The 16,777-nt window shown below is 37.6% G+C and overlaps 3 protein-coding genes across 3 annotated transcripts; 2 read left to right on the top strand and 1 right to left on the bottom strand.

Annotated features, from left to right (window-relative positions):
• Positions 1–2,874: 2,874 nt before the first annotated feature.
• On the bottom strand, positions 2,875–3,900 carry LOC113712614 (uncharacterized). The gene has a single exon (XM_027236105.1). It carries the CDS (start codon positions 3,898–3,900, stop codon positions 2,875–2,877), a length of 1,026 nt encoding a protein of 341 aa, XP_027091906.1.
• A 3,909-nt stretch (positions 3,901–7,809) lies between these two features.
• LOC113712828 (uncharacterized) lies at positions 7,810–10,606 on the top strand. Its single transcript, XM_027236428.2, has 2 exons — positions 7,810–9,435; positions 10,318–10,606. The coding sequence occupies exons 1-2, from the start codon at positions 8,023–8,025 to the stop codon at positions 10,327–10,329; spliced, it is 1,425 nt and encodes a 474-aa protein (XP_027092229.1). The 5' UTR covers positions 7,810–8,022; the 3' UTR covers positions 10,330–10,606.
• Positions 10,607–12,335: 1,729 nt separating this feature from the next.
• On the top strand, positions 12,336–16,123 carry LOC113712616 (probable beta-D-xylosidase 5). The gene is made up of 7 exons (XM_027236106.2): positions 12,336–12,771; positions 12,934–13,239; positions 13,350–13,519; positions 13,639–13,739; positions 14,267–14,608; positions 14,745–15,167; positions 15,303–16,123. The coding sequence occupies exons 1-7, from the start codon at positions 12,388–12,390 to the stop codon at positions 15,935–15,937; spliced, it is 2,361 nt and encodes a 786-aa protein (XP_027091907.2). The 5' UTR covers positions 12,336–12,387; the 3' UTR covers positions 15,938–16,123.
• The last annotated feature ends 654 nt before the right edge of the window (positions 16,124–16,777 follow it).

The following is a 16,777-nucleotide window of genomic DNA, read 5'->3' on the forward strand; positions in this document are numbered from 1 at the left end:
GCACTGGACTTGACTGTAAAGGCTGTATAGTTCTTCGTCACCCCCGCTTCAAAAAGGACACACCAAAAATTATCTACTCGTTAAATTAATTTATAATTTGCCAAACGACAAATTGTTTTGTTTCTAAAATAACATCGTCTTTAAAAAATATCTTCCAACTAGTGTTCGTGCAGATATTATACAATTTTTAATTTTTTTTAAGCAGGAGATTTCAAACCTATGACGTCCTATTTACGATTACTCCTATTTTACCACCTCACCTTTCTCCCTACGGATTTTTATCTATTTAATGCTACATAACGCCTGGATTTTTCACTTAGGAAAATGACACAGGTGATTAATTTTACTTCTTCTCACCCTTTGATTTATGATGTGCGCATTTTTCCTTTTTGTTCACCCTCTTGATCTTTCAATTTCCAGTATTCTCATAAAAAATTTTTAACTACAAAAAAAAAATAAGAATCACATAATTGAGGCAATAGATATCGTATAATTTCTATAATTCATTGGAGTGAACAAATATAAGAAAATTCATCTGCCTAGTAACAATATGTAGAATCTTCATGAAAGAATTCTTACAAAATTTTCTGAAGAGATAGCAAAAGCAACTTCTTTTGAAACACATGAAAAAAGAGCTTTGGCTTCAAGTTGGTAATAGAGATATAGATTTCGGTCATATTATAGCTGCAAGGTTTAAGAAAGCCAAAACATCCTAACCTTAGAAAGAAAAAAAAAATCAAGTGCATGATCTGAAAATTTCCGGATCTTTTACTTTGAAACTAAACCGAAATCCATAAAAGAAATTCGTAGATGTATATGGCTGAGAATTGAGAATCAGCTAGGCTTTTTTATTGCAATTCATCAACTAATAAGCAATATTGTAGGGTTTACATGTTTTACCTCTAAAATTATTGTCTATCATATTGAACAATGGATTAATTTTTTGCACACTGATAGCGTACACACTGTCATTGTTGAATGAATGACAGCTATGTAAAATTTAAATTCAAAATTCTACTTTTGTACATATATTATGGATCCAACGGTGATCGTATACATACTGTCAGTATACATAAGATTTACTCTTGAATAGTTATTGAAAACTTGGAAATATGAAAAATAAGAAAATGCAGGAGCCACAAAATAATATTTAAGATAGAAAAAAAGTTATAACTAATGCTCTAGTGCAACTGTTACTATGAGAACAATTTTTGGAAAGAGCATTACTTTGGCAATTATTTTTTTCAACTAATGTTACTTTGATAATAAACTCCAAATTGTTTGAAGTATTGGTCAAACAATGTATTAATTTGAAATTTTCGAACTAAGTACATATAAATGTGCTACTTCCTCGCCAAAAATTATGAAAATACCGTTAATCAAACGACACATTCCCGTTGAACCAATCGCGGGCTATTATTTAGAGATTCATTTTCATTCTCACCTGATTTTATCGCCTTGGCTGTCTCGCCGGCTTATTCACATTGTTGGCCTTCTGTTGCCAGCGAAGAAGTCATTAAAAGGTTTTTGTTCTGTTTTTTGAACTTCCTTGAACAGTTAATAAGTCATCAATTTTGGTACAAACGTGTTCGAGGTGATCACGTTGGATATGTATGCACTTGATGAATTCACAGAAATTCATGCTACTGGATGATTTATTTCAAGAGAATAATACTTTGCCCGGCAAAAAAAAAAAAAAAAAAAAATTCTAGTATTTGAAAATTGTGCTTTTGATTTGCAAAATGCATCAATGTAGGTGGCAAATATAGGTGGCAAACAAACCCATTTAACTAAATTTATCCATTATTTTCTCTTAGTTTGTTAACTTGCTCATTTTTTCAGTATTATCAATTTATGATAAGCTTTAGCCTCTTTTCCTACTTATTTAAAATGCAAATTTAAATATACACACGACAAATATGTCAGGGGTTCAAAATTTTTGGATTAAGTTTTTATGTTAACTTTTATAGTACTTAGTTCAAATTTTTATATTTTTATTATTCAATTATTAGATAGTATGTAATTTTACGACATAAAATACAGATGGAAAAAAAGTTGATAATTAGGCTTATTCAGTATTATAAGTAAATATTTAAAACTAATGATGGGTGCAAAGGATGATATAAATTGATAACTTAGTTTGCAAAATTGAATTTAAATGAATTTATAAAAATTAAAATAAATGGGTTGTAAATAAGTAACTGAATTACTCAATTTATTTTTTGATTTACCCATTTATACTCATCTAATTAAATGGATATAAATGAATTACTTATTTATATCCATTACCCATTTTAACCGATACAAAACCGCCCAAATGGATCATCCAAATCACCCATTTTGACACTTCTATTCACCGATTTTGACAACTCTAGTCGCAAGCTTATGACTTTTAGCCACATTAAGAGAGAAAGATTAATAACAAATCTTGATTATCTAGCAAAGGCTTTTCGGTGCTTAAATAAACTTTTTTGCGGACATTCTTGATCTCCTCGAAAACAACTCCCAAGCCCAAAAATACATACATAGACAAAAAGGAAAAAGGAATCAAAACCAAATAAGAAAAAAAAAAGACCAAAATATTCTCTGGGAAATTGAAGAAAGAGAAGGGTAAAAAGAATGGAAAAGGGGAAAGAATTCGAAAAACAAGCATTTTAGTAGACTTCACATGTTATACACTTGTATAGCATCCCAAAGATGACCTTCCATCTCAAAGGTCGACAAAGCTGATTTTGTATGGCAATATTTGCATTTTTATACATGCTATATTATCTGATACTACCTCACAGCACTACATATGTTTAGATTAGTTTGATGATCAGCTTCAAACATTTAGATTGTTTACAGAATGCAACTCAAACACTTGAACCGGATTCAGATGCCCACTCGTAGGTGAAACCTCCACACGAACAGGTAGTCCTTAGACTCACAAGCCAACCTTGTAGCTTCACCGAAAGCATTCGCCACTTTTTTCTTGCCATCTTTCCCCCACTCAATCCTCACCCAAGAAGTGAAACCATTTAACGTCTTTGGTAAGCCAGAATTCACAAAATCAAGCACCACCTCCCCACCAATCCTCCTGCATGCACCTCCTCCGCCACCGCCAGATGGCGTGAAATCAAGCCAAGGACACTCCGGTTGCCCCACCATTTCATTATAGGCCGCATTTGTCAGCCGGACTCTATTCTTCGAGTCCGAAACGATCGCAGGCAAAACCTCAGATTCCACTTCTTTCTCCACTTCTTCCGCCCTCTTAACAATTTGTTTACCTGCATTTGGAGCCAAAGGATCTTCAGAGATGCGTCCCACACTAATGCTGGAGGCGACAGGCCTGATGGCCTGAGGTGCAATAACAGCAAATTTGGTGGTGGAGGCACCAGAAGCACCCAACTGGGGCATGAAATCCACCTCTTCAGGGGAATCAGCCGCCTTGTTCAAATCTATCACCCCTTGATTATCACCACCAACAACCCTGGCTGGGAGAGAAAGTGGTGCGGTGCATGGCAAAAGCGGGAGCGAGACAGCGTTGGATGGGGTGGTCACAGGAGTGTCCAACCCGCATTTGAGGGGGACAAGGTTTGGAATCAGGGGAAGCTGGGGAAGCCCACATGGGTTACGGATAAAACCTTGTAAAGCTAAGGTTTTGGCAGGGGAAGGTGATGCCTGATAAGAAGGAGAAAGGACCTGAAGACAAGTCCTCGTTCTTTTCATGAAAGGTGGTGCAAAGGCAGTTCTCCCTCTCTTTCTTGTCCTTGTAGGCCTCGCCTGCAAATGAGCCCAAACATTCATCAGGTAAGGAGACCTCCTGATGCCCTCAGGGAAGGAAGAATTGCTATCTGCCCCATTATTGGTGGCTGCTGAGGATTCAGGCTTTGGAGCAATAGGCCTATACCTGGCCATTATCTCGGCAGTTTTTCCTGTGTTATAAGGGTTCAGGGTTTGCATCATCTTGACAAAAATTTTGATGTTGAATCTGACTTTGACCCAAAATTTCAAGATGAGAAGAGAAAGGGAGGAGAGAAGGGGAAGAGGAGGATGACCTAGTGCTGTGCTGCTGCTCTCGGTGAAAGCAGTGAAGTGGGTCTGGGTGGAAACTTGGACGTGAGTGGAGGAGAGAGGAGCTTGATTTAAGAGTGAAGGTAACCAATGAGAATTGGGCAACATAAAGTATTAGGAGACACTTGGAAGTGTACGGTGGGTACGTGTTTGAGAATACTTAGAGATAGGGACATGTGGGATTTCGAGGAGGTTTAAACTTACATGCATGCTTACACTTAAGAGGCTGCATCGGTTACACATTCAAAAACTCCAAGAGAGAAGATGGAGAGGGGAAGGGTGACTGTAGGTATATTGTTCATGTACCATGATAACTAGTATTTTTTTCCTTCTTCTTGTCCTTTTGTGGTGGATCGATGGTAAATTTGGTTCTACACATTCAAACCTTGCAAGAAGCCATACACGAACTTAGCTAACAAATTCATCGACCAATTAATACAGGTTGTCGCTCCGCTGGATTCTTCCGTGCACTTAACGTATTCGGATCGGATTGGGGCGCCGGATCCGGATCGCAGGAGATTAGTCAGGTCCCGTAAGAATTGACCCAGACACCCCTGTGTCGAAAAAAAAAAAAAATTAATACAGGTTGTGGATGGGATAGGACATTGCTGTTTAGTCCACTTATCCACTAATGGCTCGTTTGTTTCACAAAAGAAATTATGTTGGATTAGCATCCCTGCCAAGAATGGTTTTCATCGCTTGTTTGGCAATAATACGAGGGAGGGAGGGAATGTTTGGATATTCCAAAGACATAAGTACCGTAAGCCTTAATATGTCAGTATCAGAATCTTGTAGGGGGATGAATATTCCAATGTATATTTTGAGAAGATGAATGAACATCCACATTTATCATTTTATTAATTTCATAATAACTTGCACCAAAAAAGAAAAATCAACTAAATGTGGATAACAGAAACTCTGTAAACCCAATTCTTCACGATCTCACAAACCAAACAAGCCTTAAAATCTTGGATGAGCTAATCTCATGTTCCAAATTTTCTTGTTCTTTTTCACTGCCCTGCTTTTTGGGTCTTGAAGATGGCTACCGGTTTCTGTCTATCTGTCACAAGTTCACCAGTTTGTTTACACAACAATAAATATTTGTTTTGACACGCACAAGTGATGTGATGAGATAAAAAGAGGCCGAGAAAAAGCGTTGAGGAGGCTGTTACCAATTGTCCAGCGGTGGCCTTTTGTCTCATCGCACCGAAGGAAAAGCTCCTTTGTTACCGTAACGCGTGTGCTGTTGGATGCCGTGCATGGTGTACACCTATCGGCCAGCAGTGACTTGTTTTGAGCGGGCCTTCCAAGTTTACAATTTTATCCTTCTCAAATATCTGGCGTTAATGTTACGACGGCCTGGATCTTATTCACACGCTAATTTTTGGGTATAATGTTTGATTTTCTCTGGGCCTAATGCAGTTTACACTTGAAAGGGGTAATTCTATAATTTTAACACAAATTGGATTGTAAATAGGATTTTGACCTGTAGCGTTCACCTTTTATTATCCCCCAAAAATTCATTTTTGAAGGTAAATTATAGGGGTAAAGTACTAATAACCCCCTGTAGTTTCATTTGTTGTCATAAAACCCTCATAATGTTTCAAAATATCCACTTCACCTTTCTATGGTTTCATGTAAACTGGAAATTTAATGAAATGGTCTATGTAACGTTATTAGTTGAAATACCAATAGTGCTCTTACTTAAATGATTAATCAAATCTTGACCTAGCACCTTCTACAAAATCATAAGGGGATTACGTAGATAATTGTAAAAATCACAGGAGGTAAAATGGATATTTATGCAAATTATAGGGGAATTAAGTGGTTATTATGATTTAATCAGATGCAACACCTTTAGAGTGTGCGTGGTCTAATTGCTCGTAGCTGATTATGCATTCCGTCCATTTTTCACTTACATTATAAGGGGATTATGCGGCTATTTTTAAATCCTAGGGGAGTCAGTTTGGTATTATGCAAAACCATGGAAAGGTTATACGTAATTTGTACAAAATTATATGGATTAATTTTGTGTGCATTGAACAATGTATCATTTAGCACCCTTATACGTATATAAGAAAACGAAATTTAAATTTAAATAATATACATTCAAAAGTACTAATTTATACGCTGTTAATGCATACAAGGTTAATCCAAATCATCCTGCCACAGCGCACATAGTTTGTTTCTACAGCAACTGTTGTTTAATTTTTGCGAGATTATCACTTTTTAAGTCTGAATTGCATGTGGACTTAGAAAGAAATTGACATGTTTTGCAAACCTCGTTGTAGAAACAAAATTTGGACTGTGGGATGAAGCCATTGACGCAGCCATTTCTGTAACTCCTGTAATGGCTTTACCTTGGGAAGGATGATGGAAAATGGGCAGGGCTAATGGCAATGGGGTTGGGATTCTACTGCATGCATTCGATTGGAGGAAAAATGATTGAACATTGCAAACAAGAGCTACGCGTGGAACGTGACTAAGAGCGCTGATCAGAAGGCCAATCTGAAGTGAGCCTCGCTCTGATAACCAATGCCAGTTTAGCATTTTAAGAATATTACAGGCAATTTTCTCTTACAATCAAGAAATAGATTCAACGTACCCAGTTAGGCCGGATTGGTAAAATGAAGAAACATTTATACATCTGATAGAGAAATTAAATGGAAACAAAAAAAGGTGCTATTGACAGTGCTAGAGAAATCAGAAATGTTAACAAGGTCATTGCAGTATTGTAGTAGATCAAGCTGAATTACCTTTCTTAACATGCATGTAAATGCAATTCTTGAATAGTGCAATTCGGTTAGTGCCTCAGAGGATGTAAACCAAAGAGAGAATATTGCAGGTTCAACTTCGCATTCTTCTTGTAATACCCCTAACTAATGTTCCTTTTTTTTTTTTTGTCAATAAGCGCTTCGCACTTGATCTACCTATCTGGATACATTAAAAAGTCATCCTAAAATTCTCTGTTATATTATTACCATTTTTTAGAGATGGAATTCAATCTGTCTTGACGTTGCTTTCTACCATAAGTTGCCTGCTAAAAAAAAAGGTGGTTTCTACCCAAAAAAAAAAATTGGTGAAGCTACTTGATGAGTCAAAGAACTAATTTTAGAGGGTGTATTAAACAGTCCAAGAAGGGTATTACAGGGATGAGTTGGTTGATCAATGTATCATTGCGAAGGATGTACAATCAGAAAATGTCCGTTGGACCTTATACCTGACGAGTTAGCTGTTGCAAGCATTGCCAAGGGGCCAATCACAAACACCAACAATTGCAGAAAGTGGAAAGGATCAGCATTAAACACCAACAAATGCAGAAGGTGAATTTACTTAAGTTTTATTGCAGTTCCAGCTCCATATTGGAAGTTCCAAAAACACTCTCGTTTGGATTGCTATTTTTAAGAGTTTTAGTTAAAAATGTATTGTAACGATGATTTATTATATGTAAGATAAAAATATGATCGAAAAATATGTTCACCAAAAATATAAAAATTTTCCGGCAAAAAATCGCAATTCAAAGGCTTTTATTAGAGGCACGCTTGATTTTCAGTGTAGAGAAACTACATTGAACCCAAAAGTTGAATTGGCCAACCCAAAAGTTTAATTGAACCCAAAAGTCCTGAGAACCCAAAATTTAATTGTGAGTTCTCTCAAGCCCAACTCTTGAGAACTCGCATAGTCATCGCTGGAATTCGAGTCAACTCGGGTCGTTTATTTCCAAAGGAAAACCGTCTTTTTGCTGTTGATTGTCATCTTTATTGCTGTTTTCGCTTTTCCTCTTTTTCCTCTCAACTCAGAGCAATATCCCAGCTGAGGTACGTAGTAGTTCTACCGTATTACTAGGGCTCTTCTGCAACAAATCAATGTTTGTTTTTCTACTCAGTTCAAAGGATATTGAATTAAATATACTGGATTCGTCGCCGGCAGCCATGGAGTTCTTTGTGTTGTTTGTGCGATTTTTGGATGATTGAGAATTCCCAGATGGAGGTAGTCGGTGCCGCCACCAGGTCCATTGCCTCCACCACTGAAGAAGAAGAGGAGATCAGGAGGAAAAAGTACCCATCATTGCCTTCTAACTACGTCTCCCTGACCCAGCTCCAAGAGCGATGGCTTCAGCAGCAGCAGCAGCAAAAGCAAGAACAGGAAAAGAAAGAGCATCAACAAGGGAAAACAACAACAACATCATCATCCCAGAATCAACAACGACCGGAAAAGCCGAAGAAGGAAGAGTTTGATGGACAGAGGAGCAAAAATGGAGAGCGAAGAATTGAGGGTAAAAGGGAGATTTATGTGCCTCGGAGGCGGGTATTAGGGGATGGAAATCGTCCGGGAGGAATTGGGGCCGAGGATAGGGAGTCGAAACGGGGAGCTTTTTTGAGGGTTGAAAGAGCTGATAGCAGAGTAATGGAGAACAGAATTAAGGGGAAGCAAAAGACGTACTACAACCGGGGTAAGTCCAAGATGAGGATGATGGCTGGGGCCCTAACTGGAAGAGAACACGAAAATATGAGAAATTCCGGCGGAGAAAATGGTCGATGGAAAGATGAGGGGTCTAATTGGGGAGAATTGCAGAGAAATGATACCACCGGGGATGATAGAAGGGTTGAGGAAAACTTGGGTGTGCGCCCCCTAGAGGCAGTGGATGAGGAAAACAGGGGAAAACAAGTGAATGTCGTCAGTATAGGTGGCGAGAAATGCGTTGATCACGAGGGGTTTGGGGGAGGAGTTTGGAGGAGAAATGGTGATGACTATTGGGGAGTGGGAGGAAGTGTAAGTGGGTGTATGGTGGAAATGCCGCCGGAAAATGATGAGCATAAGGAGGAAGTTCCTGTACATTTGTTAAATGCTGATGATCAAGCTCCAGGAATCCCCCAAGCAGCAAATGTGAGTATGGTGGAGGTGCTGCCAGAAAATGTGGTACAGGAGGGTGTTTTAGTTGGTAATGGGAGCAAACACGGTCTAGGGAGGTTTAGAGGTCATTATCGGGGAAATTTCCATCATAATAGGAAAGAAGGAGTTTCTGAGGAGGGTAGTAAGGTACAATTGGGACAGGGAAAAGATAAGGAGGTAGAGGAGAAAGCTTTGAGTGGTAAAAGCGAATGGAATGGTGACCAGATTCAGAGGGGGAGGACTAGAAGAGGGATTCAAGAAGGATGTGCATATAAGGAGAGGGTTTCAAATAATTTGAGGCCAAATATTAGAAGAGACTTTAAGGCTTTGTCACTAAATGACAACAGAGAGGGAAACTTGACAGCAACCAAATGGCTACGCGGTGGGCGGTCGGGGAGATGTAGAGAGTCAAGAGATGGTGGTCTTGTGTGGATGCCAAAAGGGGGAACCTATGGAAAGCTATGCAGCTCAAATGGGACAACTCAGGTGATTTCCTGTTTGGGTTTTTCATGCTGGATTACTTGTGTTTTTCATCTTTTAAGTTTAGATTGCATGGCCTTGATGAGGATAGAGATTTGGGAGAAATTCAATTGAAATAATGGGCCACTAATCGTGCTAGAGATATTAGAAATTTTAACTTTAACAAGGTCTTTGCGGTATCTTATTGATGTGGTAGTAGTTCAAGCTGAATTTCATTCCTTTACACATGCATATAGTCTATAGATGCTATTGTTGGTTCATGTTACGAGTCAGTGAGTGCCTCAGGAGAAAGTAAAACAGGGGAGAACGTTGTCCTACATTCTTGTTTCAATATCCTATCTAATTTTCCGTTTTGACCATAAGCCTGTTCTTGCTTGATCTATTTATCTGGATACCTTACAAAGTTCATCTGGAAGTTCTGTTAGATTGTAACCGTGGTTGGAATTCACCATGGCTTGCCTAGTCTTTTTAGCACATGTTATCTTGTAACCTTGTTCCGAGTGATCCTGCAGTCATAAGTAATATTTGCCTTTATTTTGGTGATCCGATAACTGCTTCAAATGCCAAAGATACCCCAAGAAATGTCAGCTTAGTACAGAGCTGGTGTATCCAGTTTAGCCAGACTTGTCCTGTGTCTACCTCATTGCATCCCGGAAACAGGGCCATATTTTTTGGATATGCTTGACTGCATCATCCAGTGGGGGATGCCTCTCACTTTGTTATCTTTCAATAAAGCGTAAGGTCTAATGCTCATCCATGGGAGTTAATAATCTTTTTGAACTGTTACATATTTGGAATTCCATGCTAAATAGTGTTTTCGGTTGGGTCTGATTATACAAGGAATTTCCATGTTTTGCATCTCTGACTAACCACCTTCCTTGTAATCAGGTTCATCGATGAAGTCTGGAAGCAAAACCAATTAATACTCCGAGTTGAAAAACGGACTTTGGAGAGACCATTATGAAGCTTTTATTGTAGTTACTCGACAACCAATTGACATATTGTATATTCCGGAGTGAAAAACAATGTGCTGAAGATCAGAAGTCAATCGATCATTTCAAAGACGTTATCTATTTTTAGCATCGCATGTTGATGCTTTGTATTTAGGCATCTTGTATAATATTGATTCAGATTTGGACAGTAGATTGGCAATGTGAGGTATCGAGTTTTCTCCTAATTTCATATTGCTAAGGGTTGATTCCATGAGGTATTTAGACCATTGTTTTCTTTTCTTTCCTTTTGAAATGCCACTGAATTAGCTTCAACACATGCACAGTCGTATTATCCTTAGCAGAAGATGTGGATATAAACACAAGTGCAATTGTATTATCCTTGCAGAATAGGGGTATAAAAACGGTAAGCTTAGTATTCACATCAGTTGGGCTTAATTAGGTGGCAGTATTTTTTTTTTTTTTTTTGTCGCAATAATAGAATTTCTATAATATAATCTAACTTAATTTAGGGGAAGGGGGAGGGGATTCGACGTGAGTAGGGATTTCATCAACAAAAAAAAAAAAAAAAAAAAAAAAAAAAAAGCCAGTAGTAGTACTTGCCCACTTAGGTGGCAGTCCTTGACTAGGAGAAAATGGTACTTGAATCTTAAGCACTTAGCAAAGGCTAGGCTAATTGTTGTTGCGCTCGTACAATGCTATAATCAGTGTGTACTTCTAATCATTTATGAATGTTAATATCTACACCAGTAATCGATAACAACTCAAATTATGAGCATCCAATTGTTAGCCCCTTCATTCCCATCTAGAATTACATATTCTTGACTTTGGATGCTAATTAACTTTCTATGTTAATCTGCTCATCTAGTCTTTTATTCTCATGAACGCTAATTGCAAATAATCATCACCCACAAAATGGTTTCTGTCATGGTTTCATCGCAAGTCACAGCTGCTGCTCATAATTCACTTGAACACAAAATGGCTCGTGTTTGTCCAAGATATTCGTTCGTCTTTTGCAATAAAAATGTCAGAGGTCATAAATATTGCGAGTTGTTGTTTGAGCGGAAAAAATTGCAATTTAAACTCAGCAGGAAGAGGATATTTCAACTTTAGAGAATTTTCCATTGAAAAAAGAAAGCTTTTTCTTGAAGTTCGTTGTTTCATATGTACAGCAGAGAAGGACTAATCAGTAAAGCATTTCCATTGCTATTGAGTTAGCCGTGAAAATTTTTGCAGGGTCCTTGTTCCAACGAACCCGATGCAGGAAAAAACGGACAGTAATATTATCAGTTTAAACTTGGATAAAGGAATTATGCAGACTGCTAATCTTATTAACTAAGATTGAAGATGTGTCACATTCTCAATCCAAATAATTAGTACTAGGTTTTTCCCCGTTGACTGAGTCTACAAGATTTGAGATAACATATCGTTGAGAATCCCATCGTTTGCTTCAGGGACATACTAACCGTCAACAACACTATCTGATTTACACCAGATTGATTATCAATATTTTTCAGAATTTAGGTACACAATCATGCATGCAAAGGATATCCTGTTATCACACCTATTGATCAGCACAACACTTAACCGATTAGCATAGGAAATTCCTCCAAGAATCCTACTTACGTAATCTAATATAACCTAATATTTTGAATTGGTTTTGTTAACCACAAGTTTCTTGATTTAATTATTATATTCATCGTGATATTATTATAGATACTGGTAAAAATAGTGATGTTATTCTAGACACTGGTAAAAAATACGTGAGATATCCTATACCAGAATTAGTTTAACCCTCCCATCCATTTTTGGATATCCTAGCTAGACGAGAATTAGTTTAACCCTCCCATCCACTTGCATTTAAAGGAGCATCGTCTATGTCATCATAGATAGGTAGCCTGAGTTCATCTGATACAGTGAAAAAATGGAAAAGCTTTGCTTAATCATTCTTTCAATATTCACTCTATTCACTTTATGCTCTGTTGCTCCTGTTGCTGCTACAGCTAGAATGTTATATGTCAATGATACGGGGATGCCAGTAACCCAGGTATACAAGTATGCTTGTCATCCACAAAGGTTTAAAGACCTTGGCTTGAATATCGAGCATTTCACCTACTGTGATAAATCACTTTCTTATGAAGTAAGGGCGAAAGACATCATAGATAGGTTGTCTTTGGAGGAGAAAGTGAAGCAGCTTGGTAATAGAGCTTCTGGAGTCCCCAGAATCGGGCTACCGGCCTACGATTGGTGGTCCGAGGCATTGCATGGTGTCTCCGACGTTGGCACCAATACGACCTTCTTCAATGATAATATCCCTGGTGCAACGAGTTTCCCCACCCCGATTACCTTGGCTGCATCTTTCAACAAGTCACTTTGGAAAGCTGTTGGCCAGGTGCATTTTCGTCATGAAGAAATCAATAGATAACTAATGAATAATTGTAGTTCACTATAAAAGCACAGTAATTCATTTTGCAGATTTTCTTTCTTTCGAAAATTTCATAAACATGGTCCTGAAATTTTACTTAATGATGTACTACATTAAGTTGCATTACAGGCTGCCTCTACGGAAGCAAGAGCCATGAACAATTTTGGTCAGGCAGGGAAATCATTCTGGAGTCCAAATATCAATGTTGTGAGGGATCCTCGTTGGGGAAGAGCTTTGGAGACACCTGGGGAAGATCCTTTTGTGGTTGGGACATATGCCTCCAACTACGTGAGAGGATTGCAAGATGTTGAGGGCACTGAAAACACTACAGATTTGAATTCTAGACCCCTCAAAGTTGCGTCGTGCTGTAAACACTACGCAGCATATGATGTTGACAATTGGTATGGAGTTGTACGTGAAACATTTGATGCAGAGGTAAATTGTAGAAATTTTGGACATCGATATATACTCCATGTATATGTACTTTATAGAACGTAACTAGTTGCTTATTGTTTGTTTGTTGATGTGTTATTTTGACTTGCAAGGTGAGAGAGCAGGATATGATTGAAACGTTTGTGAGGCCATTTGAAATGTGTGTTAAAGACGGCGATGTTTCTAGTGTTATGTGCTCTTACAATCGAATCAATGGCATTCCTGCTTGTGCAGATCACAGACTTCTACATGACACCATTAGAGGAGAGTGGGATCTTCATGGGTATTAATTCAACATCACAAACTTTGTGTTTCAGCCTTAACAAACATGATTTTGGTTTTTATGATATCCGCAATGACAATTATCAAGACTGACTACTGATTTTTCTCTTTATTTTTCAGGTATATTGTTTCCGATTGTGATTCTATTGATGTAATGGTCAACAGGCACCATTTTCTCAATGATGCGCCAGAGGACGCCATGGCTCAAGTTCTAAAAGCTGGTTGGTCGAGTGTTGCTTTACTTTTGTGCTCTTTTATTACCATTTACTCCATTATTCTACCTTCTTGTTTAATTATCTCCCATCTAATTATCCTTTCATCGCATTTTAGTTAAGATATAAATAAGGCAGAAACTACTACTAATTGCAAAATGGATTGACATACATAATTAAATGTATGTACATAACTTAGTTCTCATGATTAAAAATGTAAAGAATGTAGGATGAGATCTAGATTGACATAGACATGTTTCATTAACATCCACAAAAGATTTTGTTTATTATATTGCTCTTTTCTTGATACTTTGTAAATATGCCTAAAAATTGTATTAACATTGTGTACAGCTCCAATTTTGAAACGTTGTAATAGTGTTGTGGGAAGAATTGTAAGTCCTATCTAAGATTGTTCTATTCACATTTTTCAGTGCCATCTAATATTCTTGTTTTAATAATTTCAAGTTCCGTTTTATTTTTTTGGCTTTTTTTGTGAGTAATTATCATTTTTCTTTCTGTTTTTGTTGTCATTTCAGGTTTGGATTTGGATTGTGGAGAATATTATACCAAGTATGGTGCCAATGCAGTAAACCAAGGAAAAGTTAGGGAAGCAGACATAGACAAAGTCTTGAAAAACCTCTACATCGTCCTTTTCAGGCTTGGACACTTTGATGGCAGTCCACAGTTTGAAAAGCTGGGCAAGGATGACATTTGCTCTCAAAGCCACATTGATTTAGCCATTGAAGCTGCCAGCGAAGGAGTGGTTCTACTCAAGAATGATAACAATACTTTGCCATTGGATGCTCAGAAAGTTAAAAAGGTTGCCGTGGTTGGGCCACACGCCAACGCCACTAAAGTTATGATTGGCAATTATGCTGGTAATTGTTGAAATACAAACAAAATCAAGCATTGCTATTTTTTAATTTTCTTAATTTGCATAGAAATTTATTATTATTTTTTCCTACAAATGCTTTCTTAATTTGCATAATTTGGTTGATTTGTGTTTGTGTGTAGGTATACCATGCAAATATACCAGCCCACTGGATGCATTCAGACAAGCTTATGGGAATGATAATGTGTACTATGCACCAGGCTGTCTAGATGTTGCTTGTAGAGATTATAGTTTGGTTTTCCCAGCAGTCCAAGCATCTAAAAAGGCGGATGCTGTCATCATTGTTGCAGGAATAGATACCTCAGTTGAGGCTGAGAGCCTTGATAGGGAAAATCTTCTGCTACCTGGTTATCAATATGAATTAATAGATCAAATTTCAAGGCAATCCACCACTCCTATTATTCTGGTAATCCTATCTGCCGGTGGTGTTGACATTTCTATCGCCAAAAATGATTCAAGAGTTAGTGCCATCCTTTGGGCTGGATATCCTGGAGAAAAAGGTGGCCAGGGCATTGCAGATGTTATACTTGGGAAATACAATGCTGGTACGTAACGCCTGTTTTTTTTTTCCCTTGTAAAATGCTAATACTTTTTTTTTTTTGTTTATCATGATATGAAACATCATTAAGCCAAAAGTCGAATCTTATCTTACAAATACAATTTGCAATTTTTATTTGTAGCTGGAAGATTGCCTCTTACATGGTTTGAGAACGATTATGTCAACCAGATACCAATGACATCAATGCCATTGAGGCCAGTAAAGGAATTGAATTATCCGGGTAGAACCTACAAGTTTTACAGTGGCTCAACTGTGTATCCATTCGGGCATGGGCTGAGTTATACCACATTTAAGCATTCCGTGGTAACAACAACGAGATCATTGTCCATCAAGCTGAACAAGCTTCAATTTTGCCGTGACCTCAATTACACTGATGGTGCTAAAGTGCCCGCATGCCCCGGAGTTTTGATTGATGATATTAACTCTGACAATCTAAATATTGAGTTTGAGGTTAAGGTAGCAAATGTTGGGGAAAGGGATAGTAGTGAGTCCCTCTTGATTTATTGGGTTCCTCCGCAAGCCATTGTTGATGCTCCCATCAAACAGTTGGTTGCATTCGACAAAGTTTTTGTACCTGCCGGAGAAAGCGTAAAGGCTAAATTCAACTTGAACGCCGGCAAGAATTTGGGACTGATAGATTACAAAGGTTATAATATTTTGGGTTCTGGAGAGCATACCATTGTGATTGGAGAGAACGATGCTTCATTTCCTCTTCACATCGAGATCGAAGAATATGCGTTCAACCAGGAGGATTAGGAGTTTAATTTTTTTTTTTTTTTTTTGTTGTTGTTGTTAGCAGCTTATTAGAGATGTTTGGGTAGCCATTGCTGTATTGCAATTATTTTTTAGTGAGGCTACTACTTTGGAATTGATTGCTTAGGGTGGTATTAATTGGTATTCCTTTTTCCATTGATACAAATAACATAGATGCTGATTCGTATTTGAGTTTATAAACTTTTGATATTCCAATTAATGTTCTAAAATTTTTGAACTCGTGACACAAAAAATTACCACACAAACTCCTGTAGTTGTACAATAACGTATATACTTACAAGCTCCGAGTTTAACCATAGATGCATGAATGAAATCTTTGGTAGTTTTTTTGCCTGGCATAAATTGAGTTCTCAAGTAAGTGCTGCAGCCACCGGGTTTTCAATTAAGTGTTTTATAATCCCTCTATCTTTACCACCCTTCAAACACTAGTAATGAATTGATATGCAGAATTCTCAATTCTCACGAGTGAATAATTAGTATGAAGAGTTTATTGGATAATTAGTATCAATAGTTTGTAATTAAAAGAATTTATACCGTTGGCCTTGTTCCCTCCTGAGATTAAAAGCATAACTCAGTATTTCTATGAGAGCCAACAGATTCCCTCCTGATTGATCGATCATGGGATATCTTGGGATTGACCTTTTAATTATATCCTAGAACATTTTGGGCATCCATCAAATGTGGCACCAGATAATAATGCGGAAAAAAATGACATCTACAAAATCAAAATTCATGTCGGATCGGAGGATCAAACGAAATTAAAACTACAAAAGAGACAATCCAGTCTTAACTAAACGCTGAAATGCCAAGTGAGGTACTAGT

Source organism: Coffea arabica, chromosome 10e (assembly GCF_036785885.1).
Source record: "Coffea arabica cultivar ET-39 chromosome 10e, Coffea Arabica ET-39 HiFi, whole genome shotgun sequence".
NCBI lineage: Eukaryota > Viridiplantae > Streptophyta > Magnoliopsida > Gentianales > Rubiaceae > Coffea > Coffea arabica.

Coding starts and splice junctions, on each gene's coding strand:
- LOC113712614 (XM_027236105.1), bottom strand. CDS start 3,900: ATGGCCAGGTATAGGCCTATTGCTCCAAAGCCTGAATCCTCAGCAGCC.
- LOC113712828 (XM_027236428.2), top strand. CDS start 8,023: ATGATTGAGAATTCCCAGATGGAGGTAGTCGGTGCCGCCACCAGGTCC.
- LOC113712616 (XM_027236106.2), top strand. CDS start 12,388: ATGTTATATGTCAATGATACGGGGATGCCAGTAACCCAGGTATACAAG. Junction 13,240..13,349: donor GTGAAACATTTGATGCAGAG/GTAAATTGTAGA, acceptor TTGACTTGCAAG/GTGAGAGAGCAGGATATGAT. Junction 15,168..15,302: donor ACTTGGGAAATACAATGCTG/GTACGTAACGCC, acceptor TTTTATTTGTAG/CTGGAAGATTGCCTCTTACA.